This window comes from Cibotium barometz, chromosome 4 (genome assembly GCF_041138505.1).
Source record: "Cibotium barometz isolate CiBa-2024 chromosome 4, ASM4113850v1, whole genome shotgun sequence".
NCBI classification, from domain to species: domain Eukaryota; kingdom Viridiplantae; phylum Streptophyta; class Polypodiopsida; order Cyatheales; family Cibotiaceae; genus Cibotium; species Cibotium barometz.
The window spans coordinates 23615473-23639761 of NC_141049.1; the positions used below are offsets into that span (position 1 = coordinate 23615473).

General features: G+C 48.6%; 1 protein-coding gene across 1 annotated transcript in view; it reads right to left on the reverse strand.

The window, feature by feature from the left end:
• Nucleotides 1-22442, reverse strand: part of LOC147639057 (magnesium transporter MRS2-4-like) — a 51064-nt gene extending 28622 nt beyond the window's left edge. The window contains exon 1 of the mRNA XM_086786891.1: nt 22044-22442. Within this exon, the coding sequence (XP_086643017.1) occupies nt 22044-22440 (397 nt within the window). The 5' untranslated portion in view covers nt 22441-22442. The remainder of the gene's footprint in view (nt 1-22043) is intronic.
• Between the last annotated feature and the right edge of the window lie 1847 nt (nt 22443-24289).

Consider the following 24289-nt stretch of genomic DNA (forward strand, 5'->3'; position numbering starts at 1 on the left):
CACAATTGTCCAAATTGCATCATTACCCTGTTGGGTACATGGCAAGTCCATAATGTAATCCATTGTAATACTTTCCCATGGCTGCGTGGGAATAGGCAATGGCTGAAGCAAACCTGGTGCCTTTTGCCTATCAAATTTGACCTTTTGACAGGTGATACATGCACGTACATGTGCCTCTATGTCCTTCCGCATACCTGGCCAAAAGAAATACCGCTCAATCATGTGCGTAGTAGACATTATGCCTCTATGACCAACATATGGAGGAGCATGGCACTCATCCAAAACCTTTTGCCTCATGTCAAACACCACACATAAGCAATCATCTTTCATGAGATAACCCTCTTTGATCACATATGAGGCATGTGCATGACCAGCCATCAAATCGGCCCAAATAGTGGCAAAATCAGCATCTGTATGATACAAATCACGCATGGTAGACAAGTCCCCATGAGAGGCAACCGAGATAGCTGCTACATATGGCTTTCGTGAGAATGCATCGGCCACTACATCCTTCTTTCCCGGGGTGTGCAAGATCTGAAAATGAAACATAGAGAGGAAATTGGCCATCCTCATATGCTTCTGTGATAACTTAGTTTGAGTAAGAAAATACCTCAAACTCTGGTGATCTGTCTTCACAGTGAAATCAGCCCCAAGAAGATAGTGTTTCCATATAGTAAGTGCATGAATTACAGCCAAGAGCTCTTTCTCATATATGCCAAGAGATAGCTCCGCATCATGCAGCCTACGGCTGTCGTAAGCCACGGCATGTCTCTCTTGATTAAGGACAACTCCTATGTGTCACGTGCACACCAGTCAGGTGTACAGTGACATGGCATCATTATGGCTTCATTAGCATCATCAGGATTTCATCAGGTATTTAGTCATGATTTATTCAGGCATATATCAGGGTGTTTGTCACCAAAATCAGCATGACATCATTTATGAGGCAGCCGACTACCATTTATGGTATTTTATTAGTATTTTATGGGAGATGTGTACTGGCCGACTGCAGCCCATCTGGCCGACCAGCCCCTCTCACCCTTATATATTCAGGCCCCTCTGCATTCAGTCATAAGCAAGCTCATCAGTGAAGCGCATCCTCCTTTGGATCATCTGGCGTTTCAGCATATCATCATCAGCAGCAGCACAGTAACGCATCAGCATCAGCCCTCATCTCAGCAGATAGATTAACGCATCTCCATCAGCATCATATTCAGCAAACGCAGCAGCATACAGTCCAAATTCAGCCATCAGGTCTGCGTTTCATCATTCCATCAGCATTCAGCATCTGTTCCAAAGCCTCCCTTCAGCGTTTCCTTCCCAGGAGACAAGGGAAAGAGTGGACAGCAGTTCATCCCGCATATTCAGCATATAGGCAGCATATTCAGCAGTACAGATCCTTTTGGATCTCATTGTAACATCATTCATTCATCTAATATAGCTGCATTGCATTGACACCTATTTGTTTGTCTCTTAAACATCATTAAGTGCAGTTAAGTCAGACTAAGGTTGTGATTACTACGGTCGAAGACTCCACATGTCACATTGGTATCAAAGCGTTACAGGGTAACCAGCCTTAGAGCATGTTCAGTTCATCAGTCATTCCGTCAGTCATCATTTTTATCGCTTCCGCACAGTTAAACCCAGTTCTCAAAATTTTGCAAGCCACCCTTAGGGATTTTCCCTTAGGTCTGCATCAGTAACCCATCCATCTGCATTCTTGCACAGCATATAGGGTTGCACATGGCTTGCATAGCAGTCATCCTAGCAGTCAGTCTTGCATACATGTTACCCATGAACTCTCAGGGAAGAAGGACATCCATCATCAAAGGAGCACATAAGTTTTGGACTTCAACTGGCAGCAGCAGGGAGTTTCTCTTCCACAGAAGACGGAAGTTTGCTCCAACATCGCCTCAAGAGGTTCAGAGCTTCAGGTACGACAGAGATGGTAGGTGAAAGGTTTCCAGAGGCAGGTCAGGGGTGACTCAGGTATTTGCAATTCCATTCCCGCAGTACATAGAGTCTTGGCTCAAAGGATTTCACTCCTGCAGACGGCCTCAGTCCCAGCAGAAGACAGAAGGGGGCAGTGGTTCGGAGGAGAAGGATCGCAGAAGAGTCGAAGGTTGCCAGGTTTATCACCCAGCAACAGTTTAGCAGCGGGGAATGTCACGTGCACACCAGTCAGGTGTACAGTGACATGGCATCATTATGGCTTCATTAGCATCATCAGGATTTCATCAGGTATTTAGTCATGATTTATTCAGGCATATATCAGGGTGTTTGTCACCAAAATCAGCATGACATCATTTATGAGGCAGCCGACTACCATTTATGGTATTTTATTAGTATTTTATGGGAGATGTGTACTGGCCGACTGCAGCCCATCTGGCCGACCAGCCCCTCTCACCCTTATATATTCAGGCGCCTCTGCATTCAGTCATAAGCAAGCTCATCAGTGAAGCGCATCCTCCTTTGGATCATCTGGCGTTTCAGCATATCATCATCAGCAGCAGCACAGTAACGCATCAGCATCAGCCCTCATCTCAGCAGATAGATTAACGCATCTCCATCAGCATCATATTCAGCAAACGCAGCAGCATACAGTCCAGATTCAGCCATCAGGTCTGCGTTTCATCATTCCATCAGCATTCAGCATCTGTTCCAAAGCCTCCCTTCAGCGTTTCCTTCCCAGGAGACAAGGGAAAGAGTGGACAGCAGTTCATCCCGCATATTCAGCATATAGGCAGCATATTCAGCAGTACAGATCCTTTTGGATCTCATTGTAACATCATTCATTCATCTAATATAGCTGCATTGCATTGACACCTATATGTTTGTCTCTTAAACATCATTAAGTGCAGTTAAGTCAGACTAAGGTTGTGATTACTACGGTCGAAGACTCCACATGTCACACTATGCAATTTCCCATTCCACACAAAAAGGCTTTTGCAAATCCGGAACGATCAATACTGGACCATGAGTAGTTGCATCTTTCAATTTGAGAAATGCATCTCTCTCTACATTAGTCCATTTGAACACGGCCTTCTTCTTTGTCAAATCATGCAAAGGAGAAGCAATCCATGCAAAGTGCCGAATGAACCTGCGGTAGTAAGAGCATAATCCAAGAAAACTGCGGATCTCATGCACCGAACTCAATTCGGGCCAATTCCGAATTGCATCAATCTTTGCAGGATCCCATCTTTGGACACAATATGCCCAAGATAATGTTTCTCTGACAAGAAGAACTCACTGTTCTTTGCATTTATGAAGAGTTTATGCTTATGGAGCTCTTCAAAAACAATAGCCAAATGAGCTTTAAGCTCTTCTTCGGTCTTCGAGAAGACTAGGATGTCATCAAAGAAGACACCTGTAAATTTCCTGTACCCACGAAATATGCGATCCATCATTCTATTGAATGCAGCCGGGGCATTTGTAAGACCAAAAGGCATAACAAGATACTCATAAAGTCCAAATGCTGTCCTGAAAGCAGTTTTGTGTACATCTTCAAGCACTACACGCACTTGATGATATCCACTCTTGAGATCAATTCGGCTAAAGCATGCCGATCCATCCAACTTAACAAGGATGTCGTCTATGCGTGGAATCGGAAACCGATTCTTGATGGTAAGCTTATTCAAAGCTCTATAATCCACACACATACGAAAGAATCCATCCTTCTTTTGAACTAAGAGGACGGGTGAACAATATGGGAAAAAGCTTGGTTGAACCAAACCCTTCTCAAGAAGCTCATTTACTTGCTTCATGATCTCCTCTTTTTGGGATGCACTTACACGATAGGCTGGCCTATTAGGTGGTGAGCTACCCGGCACAAGATCAATGCGATGATCTTCCGGTCGTACAGGTGGTAACTCATCAGCAAAACAATCATTGTGCTCTTGCAAAAGCATCCCTTACCATGGCAGATGAACCAATCATTAAAGACGAACCTGCTCTCACCCAATGGCAGCAAGAGCTGCAGAACCAAATGGCAACTATGCAAAGTCAACTCTAGAAGACTTTGGAGACTCTTACGTCGCAGATGCAGTCCCGACACTCTCAACCTACGAGTTCAACGGCTTCGATCGACGTACCAGTTCCAGACACCGACATTGTACCCCTAGAGGTAGAAGCCGATGACTTAAAAGTAATTTATCGCTTGTTACAAGCATCTAAAACTAAGAAGCTAGACATAAAACCTCCTGAACCCTTTTCTGGCCAACGCAATAAGCGTACACTTGACCAATGGCTGTACAAGCTCCGCTTGTACTTCCATTCCATGGACCTCACCGATGCACGAAAGATTACCTTCGCTACGTCTTTGTTAAAAGACAATGCATTTTTATGGTGGCAACGGCAACTGTCTGATGGGAAGACCGTCAACACATGGGACAAATTCGAGCGTGTCATCCGTAAGCAGTTTGTACCTGCCAATGCAGATTTTCAAGCACAATCTCGCTTACGCCATTTGACCCAACCTGGATCATTGGCCTCTTATATCTCGCAGTTTACCAGCTTGGTACTGGAGATTTCCACATTGTCCCCAAAAGACAAGCTACACGCTTTTGTCAAGGGACATACTCCCACATTGCGCACCGATCTTCACAAATATGACCCAATCGATCTTGCAGCTGCTATTCGCTATGCTGAGCGCATAGCCGACATCTCGGCCACACAATGGGGATCTTCGTCACAAGGTCGCCCAGGCTCTTCTACTTTCGGCAACGGCAACAAATTTGTTCGTGATGGTTCTAAACCCTTTGGCGGTTCTCAACCTCGCCCCAGTTCTCAGCAGCAGCAGCAATCCTTCCAGAAGTCTCGACAACGAGAGGGGTCCTTTTCTGACTGACCATGGCGCCAACAATCTTATCAACCACGAGGATCAGACCGTGGCTGTGACTCTAGACGCAACCATTCACGAAACCCAAAGCAGTCTACTACTACTACCGATCAACAGAAGACAGGTCTCTGCACCATTTGTTCCAGAAATCACCGATGGTTCGAATGCCCTAAGCGATCCAGTAATCGGCAGAACTCCAAGGTAGAACCTTCCACCTCCGAAGACAAATCTCAGGTCCAGTCTACAAAAACTTCCAAAAGAAAGCGTGTTATGGTTATATCCCAGCATGCGCAAGCTATTATTACATTAGTGGCTCAGACACATCCTGCCTCTCCAATTCCAGCCTTCATGTCTACTCACGTATTGACACTAATTGGCTCTATTTCTGGCTATCCCATTACCATCCTAATTGATAGCGGATATTCTCACAATTTTGTGGCCACAGCTATGGTGCAGCGCTTGAAGATACGCACCACTCGCAGTACCCACACTTATCAGATTGAGTTGGCAGATGGATCGGGTTTTAATTGCAATACGACAGCTCCTCGACTTTCCTTTTGCATTCACCAATACCGTGTTAAGTTGCATTTTGAGGTTATGCCTTTGTCCCGATACGATATGATCTTGGGTCAACAATGGCTATATCAGTATGATCCTCTCATCAGTTTCCGCAGCCACACTTTACAGTTTGCCAAAGATGGTATGGACATCGAGCTCCAAGGTGTTCGCGATCAACCCTCCACACCAACCTTGTCTGCATTACAGGCAAAGCGGTGGGTTCGTAAGGCCGATTGCTCTTCAACACTCTTAATGGTTTTCTCTACAACGGAGACGGTGCCTGACCAGAATTCCAAAGTGGCATATTTGGCTCAACCCTTCTTTGCCCCGCATTTGGATTTGTTTCCTGCACAGCAGAACTACCTCCAGTTTTGCCTCCTCGACGTCTCGTGGATCATCCGATTGATTTACTTCCTGGCAATTCGCCACCAACTCGTGCTCTGTATCGAGTCTCTTTTACTGAATCCCATAAAATTCAACGCCCGTTAACGGAACTCTTGGACAAGGGTCATATTTGTCCTAGTCAGAGTCCTTTTGGTGCACCAGTTTTGCTCGTGAAAAAGAAAGATAAGTCAATGCGACTTTGCATTGATTATCGTGCCCTCAACAAACTGACCATCAAAAATAAATATCCTCTTCCTCGGATTGATGAATTATTTGATCAGTTGCTTCAAGTCCAAATATCATCAGATCCGTATTCATAAAGGTGATGAGCACAAGACTGCCTTCCGCACGAAGTATGGACATTATGAGTATTTGGTCATGCCTTTCGGATTAACCAATGCCCAGCTCCCATCGTAAATCCCTCTCCTGTGTCCAGCTGGCGGACGAGAAATCCGGTGCCGGAACCAGGCGAGGCTGGCCCCTAATAAATCTGATGGCCTGACTGCCCTGCTCCATCTCATAGCCCATAGCAGGCCCTGACGAAGTCGACCAAGCAGCGGCACCCCACGTAAACATACCCTCTGGAGAGAGGGGGGCCAGAGTACGCAGCATCCGCAGCCAGATCTGCTGTGCCTGAGGGCAGTCCCAAAGGCAATGTCTCTGTGTCTCCATAGGGTGGCCGCATCGGACGCAGGCCGCCGGAAGACCGCTGTAAACAAGCCAAGTGCCAATTGCTGAGCCCCTGTGGGCGACCAGCCCCACTGAAAAGCCGAGATCCTGCGGGCCTGTCGACTAGCCCAGAGCCGAGCCCAGAAATCCTCCAGGAACTCCTGTGAGAGTCCCTGCAATCGCCAATGCCCCGCTGCCGCTGGAGAAACCGTCCTCCTCGCCGTCAAAATATGCCGTCCCAGCCGAACAGTATACTGGAAAAAGGTGATCTCTGTGGCCTCAAGGGATGCATAAGGATCATGCCACTCGTACTCCCCGGGGTCCCACTGTAGCCGGGCCAAGGGGCGCGCTGCATATGCCCATATGCGCCAATCCGGGAGCACATCAGCAGGGTCGGGGTCAATATGCCACTTTCGAGAAGCGGCAGCCACTACCCGAATCCTCTGAAAGGTGCACTCTGCAACCAAAGGCGACTCCACCTCCACTCTCTGGAGTCTGCCCTCATCCTGAATCTCATAGTAGAGGCATCTGCCATCCTCAGTGCTAGCTCTGACAGCAATCAAGATCTCCAACTGTGTAAAGGCTCCCATCCACCGTGGGGCCACTGGCTCGAGAGGTGTGAACCACTCCTCTGTAAGTGCCTCCTGAATATCATCCCTCATAATCAACCCCCCTCTGAAGTGACTCAGCCTCTAAACCTGGATCTCCTCTGGTAGATTGCAGAAAGCCTGCCAGTCTCCAAAACTACGAGCTGGGCCTGCCGCTAAAGGTCCCCAGGCTAGACGAGGCCGAGAACCCAGCATATGACCTTGCTTCGTACGAACCGCTGGGCTCCAGATGAGCGGCTGCCTGGCTCGCTCCTCAACACAAGAAGGAGGCCGCTGAGAGAGCCCCGGCCTCAGCAGCTCCCAAGCTCTCAGGATACTCAAAGCAAATCTGTCCTCCCATCCTCTACTGAGGCCTATCCTCCTCATCTCTATGAAGATCCAGCGAATCTCTGGTGCCCAAGTACCCCCTGCAGGGGGCGCCCGAGCCTGCAGTCGCTGCAAGAGGAGCTCTTTCCAAGGCTCAGCGCCTGGAAGCAGCCCCCGAACAATAAGCTTCCCCAATAAGGCTCTACTCTGATCGACTGGATCTATAATGCCCAAACCGCCCTGAGCCAGCGGAAGTGTAATAACTGCCCATGCAACCTTTGCCCGAGCTGGCTGACCGTCCCGCCCAGACCACAAAAAGTTCCTGATTAGCCTCTGTACCTGGCTGATGCAAGAGCTCGAGAAAATCCAGCAAGACGTAATGTACCACATGGTCGCTAACAGCACCTGATTTGCCACCACCACCCTCCCAGCCAAGGATAGTCGAGCTGTACTCCAATACAATAGCTTCTTCCGAATGCTCAGAAGAAGCGGGGCAATCTGCTGCTCAGGTGACAAATCGAGGCCAATCTGGCATCCCAAATACCGCACTGCTGTGCCTGGAGGAATCCATCTAAAACCGGGGTCCGGGCTCCATGCCGGAGTGGGAGCACTACTGATCCAAAAGGCCACTGTCTTGCGCCAATTGATCAATGCTCCCGAAGCTGCACTAAAAACCTGGAGCGACTGCTCAGCCCGAATAAGATTGGCCTCTTGGCCATGCAAAAATAAGCCCGTGTCGTCTGCAAACTCAGCATCAAGCAAATCCTCCCCCCGGACTGGGAGCTGAAGTCCTCTCAAACCAACCTCCTCTGCCGTCAAATACATACTCATAGCCTCCGCAAAGAAGAGAAAAAGGAAAGGGGCGAGAGGACACCCCTGACGGACTGATCTGGTCAGCTCAAAACTCGGCCCCCGACCTCCTGCAATCAGCACCTGGCTGCGAGCTGTGGAATACAGAGCTGCCACCCCTCTGATCCATCCTGGCTCAAAGCCCAGGCGAAGCATAGTGCCCTCTAAGAATCCCCAATCAACTCTATCGTATGCCTTCTCAAAATCGAGAAGCATCACGACCAAGTCCTCGCCAAGAAACCTTGCTCGGGCCGTCGCCTCCCAGAAAGTAAAGATGTTGTCAAGGATACTGCGCTCCTTGACAAATCCTGTCTGAGTAGCATGAATCAACTCCCCCAGGAAGGGCCGGATCCTCAAACTCAAGGCCTTTGCTAAGACCTTGTAGACAGTATCGAGGATCGTAATAGGCCTCCAATGCCGAATGTCATCTGATACTCCCTCCCCCTTGGGGATAAGATAGATCAAGCCCTCTGAAAAGCTCTGCGGCATCACCCCAGTGTCCAAAACATGCTGAAAGCCCCTGCGGAGGCCTGGCCCCAAAAGGTCCCAATAGCGCATAAAAAAGGCCGGCGTCAGTCCGTCCTCCCCTGGGCAACTATGTCGCGGCAGGACCCTCAAGGCCTCGGCAAGCTCAATCTCTGACAGAGGCGCACCTAGAACTGTACGCATATGGTCTGTGACCCTCCTCTGCACATGGGCCCACACAGTCTGTCTGCAAACATCTCGATCCTCAGTGGCTGGCTCCGCTGAAAGCAGGTCACTATAAAAAGCAGTGGCAATGGCTCTGATCTCCCCGAGCTCAGTAGCTACCGATCCATCCGGTCTACCAAGCTGGCGGACTCCTGCTCGCGCATGACGGGGTCCAGTGATCTCAAAAAACTCCCTAGTCACTCTATCACCAAGCTGCGTCCACTGAGAGGCCTGACGACGATAGTAAAACTCATGTCTCTGCTCCTCTACCTCTCTAACCTCCTGGCGTGCCTGGCTCAGCTGGGACGCCACCCACTCACATGCAGGCTGCTGCTCCTGAAGGCGCTGTAGCGAAGCAAGGCTGCGTCTCAGCCGTTGCTCCCGCTCGCGAATCTCTCCCAGTCGTGTCAAAGCTGCAGCGTGTAGAAAAGAGCTAAGATCAATGAGTCCCTGGGCAAACTGGCCCGCTGCATCCTGGTCAGAGCACTGACTATCATGCCAGATCCTCTCAATGTCCTCAGCGAGACTGGGATCTGCAAGTACCCTCTCTGGGATCCTCAACTGCAAGCTGGGCTCCCGTGTCCCCTCCTCCAATGTCAATATAACTGGCGCATGATCTGAAAATGAGGTGCCAGCGAGAATGCCGACGGAGCCCCCTCGCTCCCCTAACCAATCGCCCACATAAAAGCGATCAATCCGTGATAGATTAGTCCCTCCCTGCCGGCGATCCGACCGAGAGAAACTAAGACTGTCCTGAGACCGGGAGAAAGCCCCATGCTGCCATGCATCAGTGATCCTCAGTGACATGCAAAACCGGTCCCAAGCTGCAAGCTCCGTGCCGTGCACTGTAACATGACTGCCTCCCACCCTATCTGCCGGGTCCTCAAGCATGTTGAAGTCTCCCCCAACACACCAATGTGCGGCCTCTGGCAATGCATCTGTAACCTGAGTCCAGAACTCTGCTCTGGCACTAGCATGATTGGGCGCATAGATGTTGAGCACACCCAATAGCTCATCATGCATCCTCAGAATGACATACTGTGCTCTACTAGGCACAATGATCCCTCGATCCACAATGGCCTGTCGCCATACATCTGCAATAACCATGCATACTCCTCCCTGTCCACCCAAAGGACCAAACCCTGCAGACCAAAAAGTGTCCCATCTACCAGGCATCACCGAACCATATCTCCGGATCCTGCTCTCACCCAAGTGGTGCTCCTGCATCATCAAAATGTCAATGCTGCCACCAACCAGGCATCTCTGAAGCTCCTGCCTCAAGCAACCTCGATAGCGTATAAAGTGTGCTCCGCCAAGGCCCTGTACATTCCATGAGATGATCCTCATGGATGCCCTGCTGAGGTGGATGCTGTCTCAGCCGTACGGCGGGCCTTCGCAAGCGGCTTGGATGGAGAGTAGTCCCCATCCGAACGGCTGCGAATCTGCCCACCCGGTGTACTGCAAGAATCCCGGATCAGGCGCCAGTGGCTGTGGCCCATGGCGACTGCCTCCTGCTCTGACAGAGAAACCTCGTGTATACTCACATATCCAGGGTCGCGTGCCAAGTCTGCCACTATGCGCACGACCAAATGCCGAATCCCTGAGGTATCCACACTCCCGGGATCCAAGAAAAAATGAGCCAACTCCCAAAGTCGGCCTATCACATCAGTCACCTCCAGATCGCTCATGTGGTGAGAAAACTCAACTGCTTGAGTCTTCAAAGTGCTGAGAGCGAGCTCTAGAGTCCACTCCCGATCACAAGGTCCACATAGAGGGAACGAGAAGGCCACCGCTGAGTCTAGTGCCTCCTCCCCGCGGGCCGGAGGTATCACTACATGAACTCGAATGGGTGCTGGCTCATGGGGGCCCTCTGCTCCAAAAAGCCGTGTAAAGGTATAATCAAAGGCCTCCGAGCGCTGTCTAATGCCAAGGCGACTCAGCCGACTGCGGATAGATGAAATCCGTGAGGCCCTAATCGGCATAGGTCTCCTCTGTGATGCTCGAGCGAGGTCAGTGCTCAGCGCTCTCCGGACTGCAGGTGAGCGCCAGGGAACTGCCAGGGTCTCCCGGGAAGGTGAGGCGGGCGGAGGGGGAGGCGAGGGAGGTGGAGAGGGAGCCGCTGCCGAAACCGGAGCGGGGGCGGGAGGAGGCGAAGGTGGAAGTGAGGCGGTGGGAGGGGGCGGGGGTGGGGGGGGTGAAGGAGGGGGAGCTGGCATCTCCTGGTCCTCGGTCGCTGCAGGGGTCTCCTCCTGAAGGGGAGCAAAGCTGTTCCTCACGGGAACCCAGTGAGGCTGAGACTGTGGCTGCTGTTGCAGCGGTCTCTGTGCGTGCTACTGTGGCTGTCTCCCTCGGCGGCGCCCCTGTCCAGGCTGCCACTCCGAGGTCTCTGTGGCCTGAGCAGGTGTCCCTGAGGCAGCCTGCCGAGCCGAATCTGTGGGCGGGCCATCAGTAGCCTGCTGCTGTGGTGAGGGTCGAGGTCTCCTGCGAGGGCAGGCCTTGGCCAGATGACCGACCTGCCTGCAAATGAAGCACTGGTTCGGGAGCCGCGAGAACTCCACTCTCTGATCTATCCACCCCCCACCTATCCTAGGTAGTTGAATGACCTTAGGAAGGGAGGAGATGTCAGACACCAACACTCTGACCGAAGGTAGCCCAGCTGCTCTGGCCACCACTGAAGCTGCTGAGGGTCCCGTCTCTAGTACCGAGCCCACCAATGCTCCGAGCCTGGAGAGGAGCGGAAGATACTCCCGGCGGAGACCAGGGAAACAAACTGTAATATGGAAGAGGCGCTCTCCCTGCTCCGCCGCTGCTGGGTCAAATCCATGCTGCCAAGGTCTGAAGAAAGCCCGAGCACCCCTGATGTCCAGAGGACTCATGGCAAGGACTCATGGCAAGGACCTTGGCAACGCTCTGGGCGGCCTCGAACTCGATCTGATAATGGCCCCGGCCCAGGAGCTGTACATCCAGGATCTTGCCCACATCTGCAAGAAGGTGAGCCTGAAGAAGATCCCTGATCTCCCCTCTGCTGGGGCGAGTGCCAACTATACGGCAGATGGTGGAATGAGCCTGGAGGCGTTCCACCTCTGCGGTGAGGCTCGCTTCCTCTTCCGGCGAGAGAGAAAGCCTGATGGGGATGTCCTCGGGGGCGGGCGAGGGGGTTGCGGATGAGTCCCTCTGAGGCGAGGCGGGAGGAGTCTCCATCAGAGTCTAAAGCTCAGGCGAAGGCGAGGCGAATGTGGAAAACCTGCAAGAAACGGGCTGCACACAAAGAGGCGGAAGACCGGATGAAAATGAAGAAAAACAAAACCCCCTGGGGGTGAGAAACAGCATGAAAGAGGAGGGAGGGGGGGAAAACGAAGGAGAAGCCCTGAGGGGGGGGGGCAACAAAGCGAAAGGGAGGGGAGGCGGGGCGCTGCTGAAGGGAGGCGGGCGCGAACAGGCGGAAAGGTGGGGGGCGAACAGGCGGCGACAAAGGGGAGGGGGGGGGGCGAACAGGCGAAGAGGGGGTTGGGGGCGAAAATACGAAGAGGCGGCTAGGAGGGGGGGACGAAATGGCGAGGAGGGGGGAGGCGCAGCAGCGAGGCAGGAGGGGGCGCAATGGCGAGAAGAAGGGAGCAAAGGCAGGCGGGGGGTGGAGGGGCGAACAGGTGGAGAGGTGGGGGGCGAACAGGCGATAGAGAGAGGGGGGCGAACAGGCGCGCAGTGCAGGGTGGAGGCGGGAGCTTCAGCGAGCTACGGGGTGACAATGTGACTTGTCTTAAGTAATAAGTATTAAGTATTAAGTACGATTAACTTAAGTATGATTGACGACTTTGTGATTCTAATTTCTCACTTTTGAATTAGTAGGTTTTTGACCTTGTTGTGTCTCTATTTCGAAAGTTTTATAAAATTATATGTCAATGTGGATATGGACTGAAATTTTATGTAGGTGGCTGAAATTTCTGAGATTTTATGTATTTTTACCAATGGTACGTATTTTTACGTACCTTAAAATTTTTTCCCGTACCAAACAACGTACAGTACGTACGGATCCGTACAGTACATAACGTTTGGAACCACCTTGGCTCATCCTATAAGGTGGAATACTCACAGGATGAGCACCAGGGATCAAGTCAATACGATGATCTACTGCCCGTTCAGGTGGTAAACCCGATGGCAATTCCTTAGGAAATACATCTTGATACGAATCAAGTATCTTCTGTAATTCTTTGCTTTCAAACACACTTAATTCATTCACATCCAAGGAAGGGATGAGAAAAGAAGAAAGTGGAATCAATACACAATGGAAAGCGGTATACAAAGAAGAATCCATTATATTTCCAAAATCAATGATATTTACAAGAGGTCCCTGAGAGGGATGGATACAATCACCTAAAATACTATACTTGGTGTCCCTATGCTGAAAAGAAAAAATATGACTAGACCAATCTATCTGGACGTCAAGAGTCTTAAACCACTCAATCCCTAATAACAAGTCTACATTTTCCAGATGCATAACATAGCATTCCAGAGTGTCTTTGTAGTCCTGAATCTGGATTGGAAGCATCTCCACCTTGCGATCCTAAACTTGTCTGCCCGCAGGTAGACGTACCTCATAGGTATGGTCGCTGAGTGTCGTATCAAGACTCAATTTCTGCACAAGTTTGTAGTTAACAAAGTTATGCGAACTGTCAGGGTCTAAAAGAATGTGAATCTTATGGCCATTCACTTCTCCATAAACTCGGAGAAGATCATGCAAGCCAAATACCTTAGAATTGAACAGACAATCAGAACAAGTACTAGGGCGAGAAAATACAGTAATTGACATACCTGTCAAAGACAATTGGTTAGCTGCCTTTGGCTTGGGTCCTGCGTTTGACTTGGTACTCTTTTGCTTCGGGCACTCATTACGCATGTGTCCTTTTTCTTCGCAGATAAAACAACGTCCTTCCTTCTTGAGCTTTAAAGCCCTAAGGAGTCGTTTCTTCTTAGCTGGTGTCGAACTTGAATTCTTCGGTTGGTCCGAAGACTTTCCCTCGGTCGTGTTAGCCATAGGTGCGGAGAACTTTCTTTTATGCTTGTTCCCCTGCTCGGTAACGGGTTTCGACTTGGAAGAGACCATCGTATCATCATAGATACGAGCTGAATAGTGGCCTCGTCCAAAGTTTTACATTTGTTATTTTTAACCTGTAATCGGTACGAGTCTGGTAAACCAGCTATGAAAAACCCCAACAGAGTAGTGGGATCCATCTTTGTAGCTTTCATCTGCAAGTCACGAAACTTTTGGAGGTAGACCTCATAAGTGAGGTGCTGCGAGGTCATGGTCAAAGCTGAAAACCTGGCAACAACATCATAATCATCCTCTTTCTTGAGGAATTATTTCTTGAAAATGTCTTCAAATTGTGCCCAAGTTATTGGCTTCCACCAAAGCAAAGCTTTGCCGGACAGGAAACCTACTGCTAACTGGATCTTCTTTCCATCATCATATGGATGAAACTGAAAGTGAACTTGCCACTTGTGTGGCCACGTGTCCACGATCTCCTTGGTTCGTTGCTTTTGCTCGCCCCCGAACGGTTCCGGAGTAATATTGGGACCTAAAGCTGAAGCCAAGGTATCCATACCCGAGAAAGTAGAGAGGGTAGTTGTCAATAGAGCGATGGAGTTCAGCAAAGCCTGCATCTGGGCTGCGATTTGTGCCTGACGTTCCGTCGAAGAAGCTTCGAGAGCTACTTTGAACTCTTGGAAATCGGATTTTGTGACAAAATCGTCAAAAAGATCGGCATCGATAGCCGGCAAGCCTTCGCGTTCCACAAGGGGCTCCAACTCCGATTCTTGGGTCGACATCGTAAAGAGGGTACGCGGAGAGAAAATTTGATCTTTGCACAACAAAAGTGCACGGGAACTTGAGAGCTTGAGAGCTTGAAAACTTGAGAGATGTGTGGCAAGAAGCCCACTTGAGGGGGTTTATAAAGGTTTCCCAAAAGCCAAAAAAATCTCCAAAAGCTAGGCTTAGCTTTTGCTTTGCTTTTGTGTTTTTTTTTCTCTTGAATAAATAAATATATATATATATATTAATATATATATATATATATATGAATATATATATTCTTTTTTCTTAAGAAAAAATAAACACCTTTAAACTTTGGAGGAGGGTCTTTTAAAACTTTAAAAAAAAAATTAACTAAAAAAAAAACGAAAGCTTTTTAAAAAAAACGTAATTTTTACTTGTTTTTTTTTTTCTCTCTTCCTCTTGGAATAGCCCGTCGGCGTGCTGCTGCTGACGTCTGTGCTTTCTTGCGTCAACCTGCCCCTGCGCCTGTATGGACCGGGCATCGTGGCATGAGCGCCGGCCTGGCTTGGTCTAGGCGCAGGCTTGCCTGGGCGCTGGCCTGCCGGATGTGGGCGCGGGCCTGCCTGGCATGAGCGCTGGCCTGCCTGGCTTGCCTGGCCTGGGCCGCCTGCGCTAGGCTGCGTAGGCCTGGCTACGTAAGCCTAGGCGGCTGGTTGTCCGACTACGCAGGCCTACACGGCCTTAGGCGCTTGCCAACAGGGCCTCTTGTTTGCAGCCAATACGCACACCCGCTAGCAACGCGTCAACCAACACTTCGCTCGCTCTCTCTCTCATGCGCCAAAAAGTATCGTGCTTTTCGTTTCTGTTTTCTCTCTACGTTCATGCGACTGCACAAACGAATCTACCTCTTCTTTGCAAAGCAATCAACCCTACTTAGACTACCACCTCCCCCATCAACATGGGTGTCTTAGATGAAGAAAAAACACATACTAATCTGAAAACTGCAGTATGCACAGAAAAAACAGCAAGCGTTTTAACACATACCGTTCTTCGACCTCTTCTTCTCTACCTACCGACTTGCTCGTTCACGAGGTATGCTCTGATACCACTGTCAAATCCCCACGGATCCCCTCGTGATCGATCTTGGTTCGAAACTCGAATCCTGCAAACAAACGAACAAACAAACAAGCAAGGGGATGCAGGCCTGACTCACCTCCCAACCATGACAGCCGTGGGCAAGCCCACAGTCTTGGCTGTCCCCACCGAGCCACGAGCTGAGCTAACTAGGATGACGTACCGACCAATCTCCTCCTCGCGACGTCCCATACCGCCACGAAGCTGCCCTCGCGGGCCTCGAGATTGCTGCCGGCCTCGGCTGCATAAAGCAGGTGCACATCTGCACTAGATCCAGGCTCCAAGACCATAGAGCTCTCACAAACTCGCGAGACTCTCTATAATACAATAACTAACCTTGGCCACCCTTTTATAGGCTCTTGGCCGGTCATCGGGCGTCCACACTTGGCCGCCCGCCCGTCCATACTTGGGTGCCTGCCGGTTATCGCCGAAGCGGATACAATAGGAACAGATTCCCCTTTGAGTTTTACATCCAATACATGTTCTTTCCCTCTATGAGTCGGAGTAATTTTCCTATTGTAAGTATCCACCACCGCATGTACCCTGTGGCACCATGGCATCCCCAACAAAACATCACAGCCATCCAAAGGCATGATGAAGAACTCTTCGCTGTCCACATAACCCTGCAAATGAAGCCGAAGCTTCCCAATAATAGGAGTAACGGGTTCTGCATACCCTGGACAAGCCATATTAGCCTCATGTAATGGCCCCATCTCCTCTGCGCGAATCCCCAATCGGCCAGCCAAATCTGGTGAAATGAAGTTGGCTCTAGCACCTGTGTCAAAGAAGATCAAAGCATTCTGATCTCTCACTTTGCCCCATGCCCTGCACAACTCTATGGCTTCACCACCTAGCTGTTCCCCCACAAGATCAGGAACTAAGCCTGCAGAAGGTTTTTGTTTCTCTGGCTTGGGCTCTCCTTTATTGTCAGAGTCCTTTTGGGACTTTCTTTTGGGACAATTGAATGACATATGCCCCTCTTCAGTACAGTAAAAACACTTTTGAGCATCTCTCAAAGCCTGTCGTTCCTCAGAAGTCCTCTTGGGCATTGGCAACTTCTTATACTTCGTCTCTGAAGACCCTTTAGCATCACGAGAAGCATGCCCAAATTTTTCAGCTTTCTTGCTCAATTTCTTACTGCCTTTAAACCCAGATGAACCACATGTGAGTAACGCATTAGCTGTCATAGCATTTTCAATCATCTGTGACATGTTCGTTACTCTTGTCTTTATACAATAATCTCGTACCTATTTGGGCAGCCCACAACAATACTTCTCTACTTGCTCAGATAATGGCACAGCACGATAAGAAGTCACTGGGAGTAAAGCTTCCCAAAACTTCTTGTTATAATCCTCCAAATTATCACACTTTGAAGCATCCAATTTGTGCCATACGGTCATAACATCCACCTCAAATGTAGATGTGAGCCATACGGAAGAGAAAACCTGTTTGAATTGGACCCATGTGGTGGGTGCTATGCCCTGCAAAAGAAGAGTAGACCACCACTGCAAAGCATTGCCCTTGAGAAAAGTGGCAGCTTTCCTCACCTTAGAGGATTCTGTGTAATTCCCACCAGAAAAAGCAGCATCAAACTGCTGTAAAAAGGTAAGTGCTTTAAGTTTATCCTTGGCCCCACTGAATGTGTCAAACTTCACTGCAGCTCCCCCTTCCTTGTAATCCTTCGCCTTTCCCATAGGCGTTAGATTATCATATGGAAGTGGTTTCGCAAGATTGCTGCCCCCAACATTCATACCCATCATTGGGTCAACATTTCCCATTCCCATACCAGGCATACCATACATCCCAGCCATGTTTCCAAACATTCCATTATGCATACCTGGCTGCATACCACCAAACATATTGCCTTGCATTTCAGGTTGCATGCCTCCAAACATATTTCCTTGCATACCGGACTGCATACCACCATACATATTCCCCTGCATACCAGGCTGAAAATTGGCTCCAAAAGGCCCGTGCATACCCATGCCTCCCTGAGGATAACCCCCAGTCATAGATTGGAACACCGAGCCACCACCAAAGTAACCTGGATGCATGTTCTGCTGAGGAATAGGTGGCTGTCCATAGAAGGAACTCTGAGAGTTTGCACCATAAGCATGCTGCATATTTGGAAACTGGCCAAAAGATGGTTCCTGTGGGATGGCACCACCCTGAGGAAGATTCTTAGAACGAACCTTCTTCTTCTTCTTCTCGGGCTCTGTGCGGGGCTCTGTGCGTGATCTCATAAATTCAGCAAATCTCTCACTCTGTGTGAGCTGCATAAAAGTATCCATAACACTAGCCAAACGATCTTTGAACCGAGCATCATCATCCTCTTTACCATGCACATCTTCTGGCTGTGTTACATCCTCATAAGGCTCAACATCTGCAGCCTGTTCTCCTGCAAAAATATCCTCAGATACATCTCTCTCAGGAGAAGTCTCTTGCTCTTCTTCTTCATGATAGAAGTACTCATCCTCTGTATCAGACATGTTTGCTGAATTTTCAGCGATGGCTTTCTTCAAAGCAACCACGAGCTCACCCCCTTCAGAAAGTTGATGATTGTCCCGGCAACGGAACCTTGAAACCGGCCTCTGATAGAAACCAGAGTGCGGTGGACTAGCAGTCGCCCGTCCACTTGTAGTCTAGATGTGTAAACAAAACAGATTGGAGCTAGAGTGCCCAAATCTGAAAACAAAGCGACACCTGTTGGCCCCAAAGCTTGGCGCCCCTTGCGGTATTTCTTTATTCAATTCCAAAAATATGAATGGCTGAGTACAACAAAAAAATCAGCCAAGAGATTACACCTGTATGTCCAATCTGACGGCCCACAATTCCCTCTGAGCACAGAGGATCTATGCACACAAATCTGTGTTTCCAAATAACACACTGTGCCTCCCTCTGATCAGCCAAGACCACTAAGCAGGCCAGCCATGAGCATACATCTGGCATAACTCAAGAGCACGATACAACATCTCAGCTCATACATACATGTACTGTCCAAACTCTGTCTCAACCCTTGTCAATCTGCCATACCCCTCCTCTCACAAGGGGCCAGATAACTCATATCTGCAACAACAGACGTCAAGCAGTAGAAAGAGAGATAGATGAACAGAAGCGGAGCTTACCAAATTCAGCTCGTGAATCAGCACTGGAGAAAGCAACGGTACCAATCTGTACTTGCAGGCACTTGTTTCCACAACCCTGCTTCACACATGTGTTTGTACTTGTCTGTACCCTCCTCCTTGTGTTCACTTCTATGCTGTCTTTGAAAGTACATATCTGAAAAACAGCCCCATACCCATCTGTACTACCTCGGGATACGTGCCAGAAGTTGTACTTGCACACGCAGCCTGCTGTCCACACTTGTACTCGCCTGAACCTGCGTAATCAGTTCTGTCCAGCACCTGTCCTGCGCCGCCTGTAGAAGTACTTGCTGTACCTGACTGTCCGTACAGTGTTCGGCAGTCGTACAGTGTTGTACTTGCTGTGTACTTGTCTGCACAGCCTGTGCAGAATCTGTGCGCAGCCTGTCCAGCAGAGAAGAAGACCTGCAACCTGTCCCAGAGAGAGAGAGAGAGAGAGTACTTGCAGCAGATCTGGCCGTACAGTGCTGTACGGCTGGTTTGCACTCAGAAAAACAGCAGCAGCAGCGCACAAAATCTGCAGTCGACTCGTCTTCAGCTTCTCCACGCATGTACACAAGCGCATCCACAAGCCTCCACGACTCCTTTCCCCAAAAGCTAGAGAGAGGGGGAGGAGAGAGAAGCACTCACTCCAAAAGTGGAGTGGCCTCCTCCCCATAAAAATCCTAGGGCCCCCAAACTTTAAAAGTTCCCTAGGGCCACTAAGGCCTAGGGGCAACTTTAATAAACATTAAAAGTTTAATGTTCTAGTTCCCCCCTTCACACCTAGGGATGTCCACACATCTTTAACTCTGTCCAGGCACCCCCCATGTGAATCATTCAATATTCTGACTCTGCAACCACCATGCCCACACTTGTGCTGTTCCATTTTCACAGGGCCATGACACATGACTGGCCGACTGGCTGCCCGGGCCCTTCTAGCGTGGCCAATAGCATGCCTGGCCATAGACTTGGCTGTTGGGCATTGGCCATGGGCCTCCTAAGGTGGCCCACAAGGGTTACCCACTTGGTAGGCAAGGGCCTCAAACCTTTTCTAGGGTAGCCCAAAGGGCTGCCCCTTTCTTCTACACGCAACTATATGTTGTTCTAGTCAGATGCCTAGTATCTGGCTACAAACCAAACACCTAGAAAACCTGTCATCATTCCAGAGGGTGACTCACAGTATGGACTGGCACTGCTTCACATGTGGGGCACTGCTTCACATGTGGGACTTGCACACCTGACCAAGACCATGTACACGACTTAGTACACCTAACCTTGGACGCTTAGAGTGGAACCCTGGCTGCCTCATCCAGGACTGGGGCTCACAAGAGACTAGTTTCCACTACAAGTCCTACACCTGCTGTCCAGATATGTCCACGTGGCATCCAAGCGCAGGATGCACGTGACATAGTGAGCACATGGGGAGTGTGAACCCATCAGAAGCATGGAACTAGCAACACACCATGAAGGCTGAGAGGCCATGGGCTCGTTTCAGCCTATTAGCCAGGACAATAGGCAAGGCAGAAATGCCAGTAATTATTATTTTACTTGTCCTCTTTTGAAGTCAGCCAGGCCCTACAGGAAGTCGACCAGCCCTAGATGCCCAAATCCACTATATGTAGGTGCCCTACATATTCCACGCATCTAACCACTTTGCAAGAATCCACAGGCTTGTGTACATGCTCCAGGTGTAGCACACAAGCAAGAAAACGGAAAGGAGAAAGTTCCTGAAGCCAGGTGACCAGCAGGGTTGCAAAACACTGCACGTAGGAGGTCTCTGGAGGAGAACGCAGGAGTCCCAAGTGCTGTCCACCAGTACAGCGGAAGGTGGCCAGGTCGGCCCCCTTCATGGGTGTTCTGCATGGTCAGTCTTTGGGCTGATTTACAGCCCACAGGTCAGTCCATACTAATTCAGCAATAAAGCAAACACACCTCGTTTGGGTGGAGACCCTTCAGAGGTTATTTGGGACCCAATTGGGAGTACCCTCTCTCCTTCACTCTCTCATGTGTGCAAATCAGAAATTTGAATGCTGAATTATGTTCTAACCAAGCAAACGATTCTATCTCCAAGCTTCCACATGTAACAAGAGAGCACTTCCAGCAAGTTTTCAAGGATATATTTATTGTGAGCCCTAGATACCATCACAGGCACATGTCATACCATGTGGATCACCATTGTTCAGTTAAAAGTATCATCTAACCATCTACCGATTGAGTTTTGGAGAATACAGGACATTTTTTGAGAGGCATGGGCAAACAAGATATGCACGACCGGGGAGGTGGAGACCGGAGCATTATATGTTCAAATGTCCACCCTAGTTTAAGATTCGTGGGAGATCTCACTGTCTATTTCGAGATGGATTCAGCCCTGTCTAACAGGTTATGCCATACGAGGACCATAAATACTTGGGACTGTACTTACTGGAGTTTCGCCGCCATCGAGAGGTCATGCTAAGACACCACCCAAGGAGTCAGGGCCAGCGAGATGCTTCTCAGACCTCCATTATAGACTTCCTTGGATTGCATCTGCCTACCACAAAGAATGTCACCCAAGTTATGCAAAGAAAAAAGGGATCACACAAGTTGTTCACTGAAAACCCGAGGAGTCACCAAAGAAAGAGAGCGTGATCCCTTTTGAGAGCTAGACAGCCCCACCCCTCGGGATTTCAAGTGTCAATTGCAAATCCATGACATTCACCACGGGAGGGGGACATCATCACAACTATGCGCTCTGTCATGGAGGAGGATGGTCCTTTTATTAGATAAGGCAGGCATTCCTCACACCAATCTTTTGAAGACATTTTCTTTCTTTCCTCTCTCTCTCTCTCTCTCTCTCTCTCTCTCTCTCTCTCTCGCCTATGTTGTCTTGACATCTAGTTTACTCATGGATCATATGTAACATCTTTTTGATCTCATAGGCCTTTATAGACTTCAATACAATCTCAATCTCTCTCTCTCTCTCTCCCTCTCTCTCTCTCTCTCTCATGCTGGCTCGCGATGATGAGATCCCATTCTCTGCACTTGGGGGATCATATGTGGTAAGCTGGCTTTGATACGACGTTAAGAGACTTACCTCTCTCTCTCTCTCTCTCTCTCTCTCTCTCTCAACTCACCTAAAATGCTCGAAGACTGGGAGAATACAGGACCCAAAATGCGAAGGTCCCTGGCAGGTATGGAGACGAGCTTGGTGAGGGTGTTCCTGTCCAATTCGAGAAGCTCCGAGTCCCCCTCTGAGCGAAGGCGCATCCACAGCCGAGTGTCTGGCTTCTTCTTCTTCTTCACAAAGTTCATCTGAATCGCTGGCACGTCTGGATTCCCATCCAAGACCATGTAGGAGGCCCTGTCCGTGATGCGATCCCGGAAGACCCCCGGCTTGCCCATCTCTGAAAACAGAAGCGCACCCAAACGCAAGCGCTGATTGTTGGTGGTGTAAAGCTGAGTCCGCAAGAGAGTGCATCTGCACAGGAAACGAAAAGAGTACACTTCGTCATCGTTAGAAAACATCATCATTAGAGAATCCTATACTCGTGATTATAGTCATCCGATACTAATTAATTAAAACTATTTCGTGTTAATTATGAAAAGACAATGGGAGGGGAGAGGGGAGAACACAACACACATTGCTTTCTTGTGTGTAGCCTAGCTTGGGCAGCATGTGAGACATTAAGATTGGACCACCAAGTGTAAAAGGCCTTCAGTACAATTCAAGATCAGTGTGTCAATTTGAAGCTAACAACATTGCTTGCTTGTGTGCAGCCTAGCTTGGGTAGCATCTGAAGACATTAAGAAGGCCTTAAGTATAATTCAAGAGCAGTGTGTCTATTTGAAGCTAAGAACATCATATCTTTTTGTGAAATGTATGAGTTTTAGTAATTATCTTTATGTCCACAATTGCTTTGCTTCATGTGTATTGTGAGAGCATCATCTATATTTGATTTCAATCATGAGAGAGAGAGAGAGAGAGAGAGAGAGAGAGAGGAGAGAGAGACGTCATCGAGAAGTGCTCAAACCAAAGTTAAAACAAGTAGAAATGACAGTTTTTGGAGAATCCTTAAGAAATGACTTATGTAGGTAAGATAAAAGTTAGCATGTATTTTTCACCATTTGCCCTACACATTATAGTCATTTCTCAAGTCACATCAAAACTTTAACTTTTTTCTTTTGTCTTTCTATGGCATCACCACAGGATGGATACTAGTACATATACTCAAGATTATCTTTTGTCTTTCTATGGCATCACCACACGTTAGATTTTAGTACATATACTAACCAAAGAAAGGTAAAGGTGCTCTAATTTGGCATGGTATACTACTAGGTTTAAAAGGTAAAGGTGCTCTAATTTGGCATGGTATACTACTAGGTTTGAAAGGTAAAGGTTATCATATTTGGCATGGTATACTACTAGGTTTGAACACCTAATGCACACACTCCAATTAACACTTTCCATTAAAATTTAATGTGTCGCATTGACACACTCCTCTTACAACACTTTTTTGTCTACGATGTCCCTAGAATATGTGTTGCTATGCCACACATGTTAGGTAGTGTTTTATAAAAATGCCATTTAGTTACTATATTACAGCAAGCCAAGTGCTACTTGGTTAGCCCCACACAAGAGAGAAAAAAATCCATGCTATGGAGTCAAGGACATCCTCATCAAGAGAAGGGAGGGAATATAAATCAAGGGCATGGACATGTGTAATGAACAGTCCAATGGACAAAACCATAGCATGGTGTGCTTGTGTAGTGCCGGTGCTATAATCTAAGGGGGTATGGCTATTATGTAAAACAATTGATTATCCCTAAAATTTAATAAAGTAATGCATTCCAATGAGTCCAATGAGAGAGTCTCAATGGAGACTGAAAAGTGCATAAATTAAAGTCCAATCCTAGCAATAGAAAAGGGATTATCTTGATCCTAATCTATTTCAGCCTCCTATTGCACATTACATTATCATCAGCTTAAATAGCATTATCAAGTGTCACTTGAATGCTCCCTAAATTCCTACATTTAAGCTCTTATATTTTCTATAGGTTGTTTAGTCCTAACTCCTAATGTGATAATACATAGAGAAGAGATGCCATAGCCAAATGTCCATCACCTATTTCTTTGGTGCACAAGGTCTAGACTCATTAGCTCCCCTACATGCCATACCAAGGCAGCTATTAGAGCCAACAAATCATAGACAACATACTAGACCTTGGGATCATCTAGCCCAAAGCACATGGGGAGTCATTAGAGAGGGTGACCTCCTCCCTTGTATAAGAGACCCCATACCTAGAGGTCCATACCCTTGTATACAAGGGTGACCTTCCTATGACCCCATCCCTAGAGATCCATACCCTCCATTTACCAACT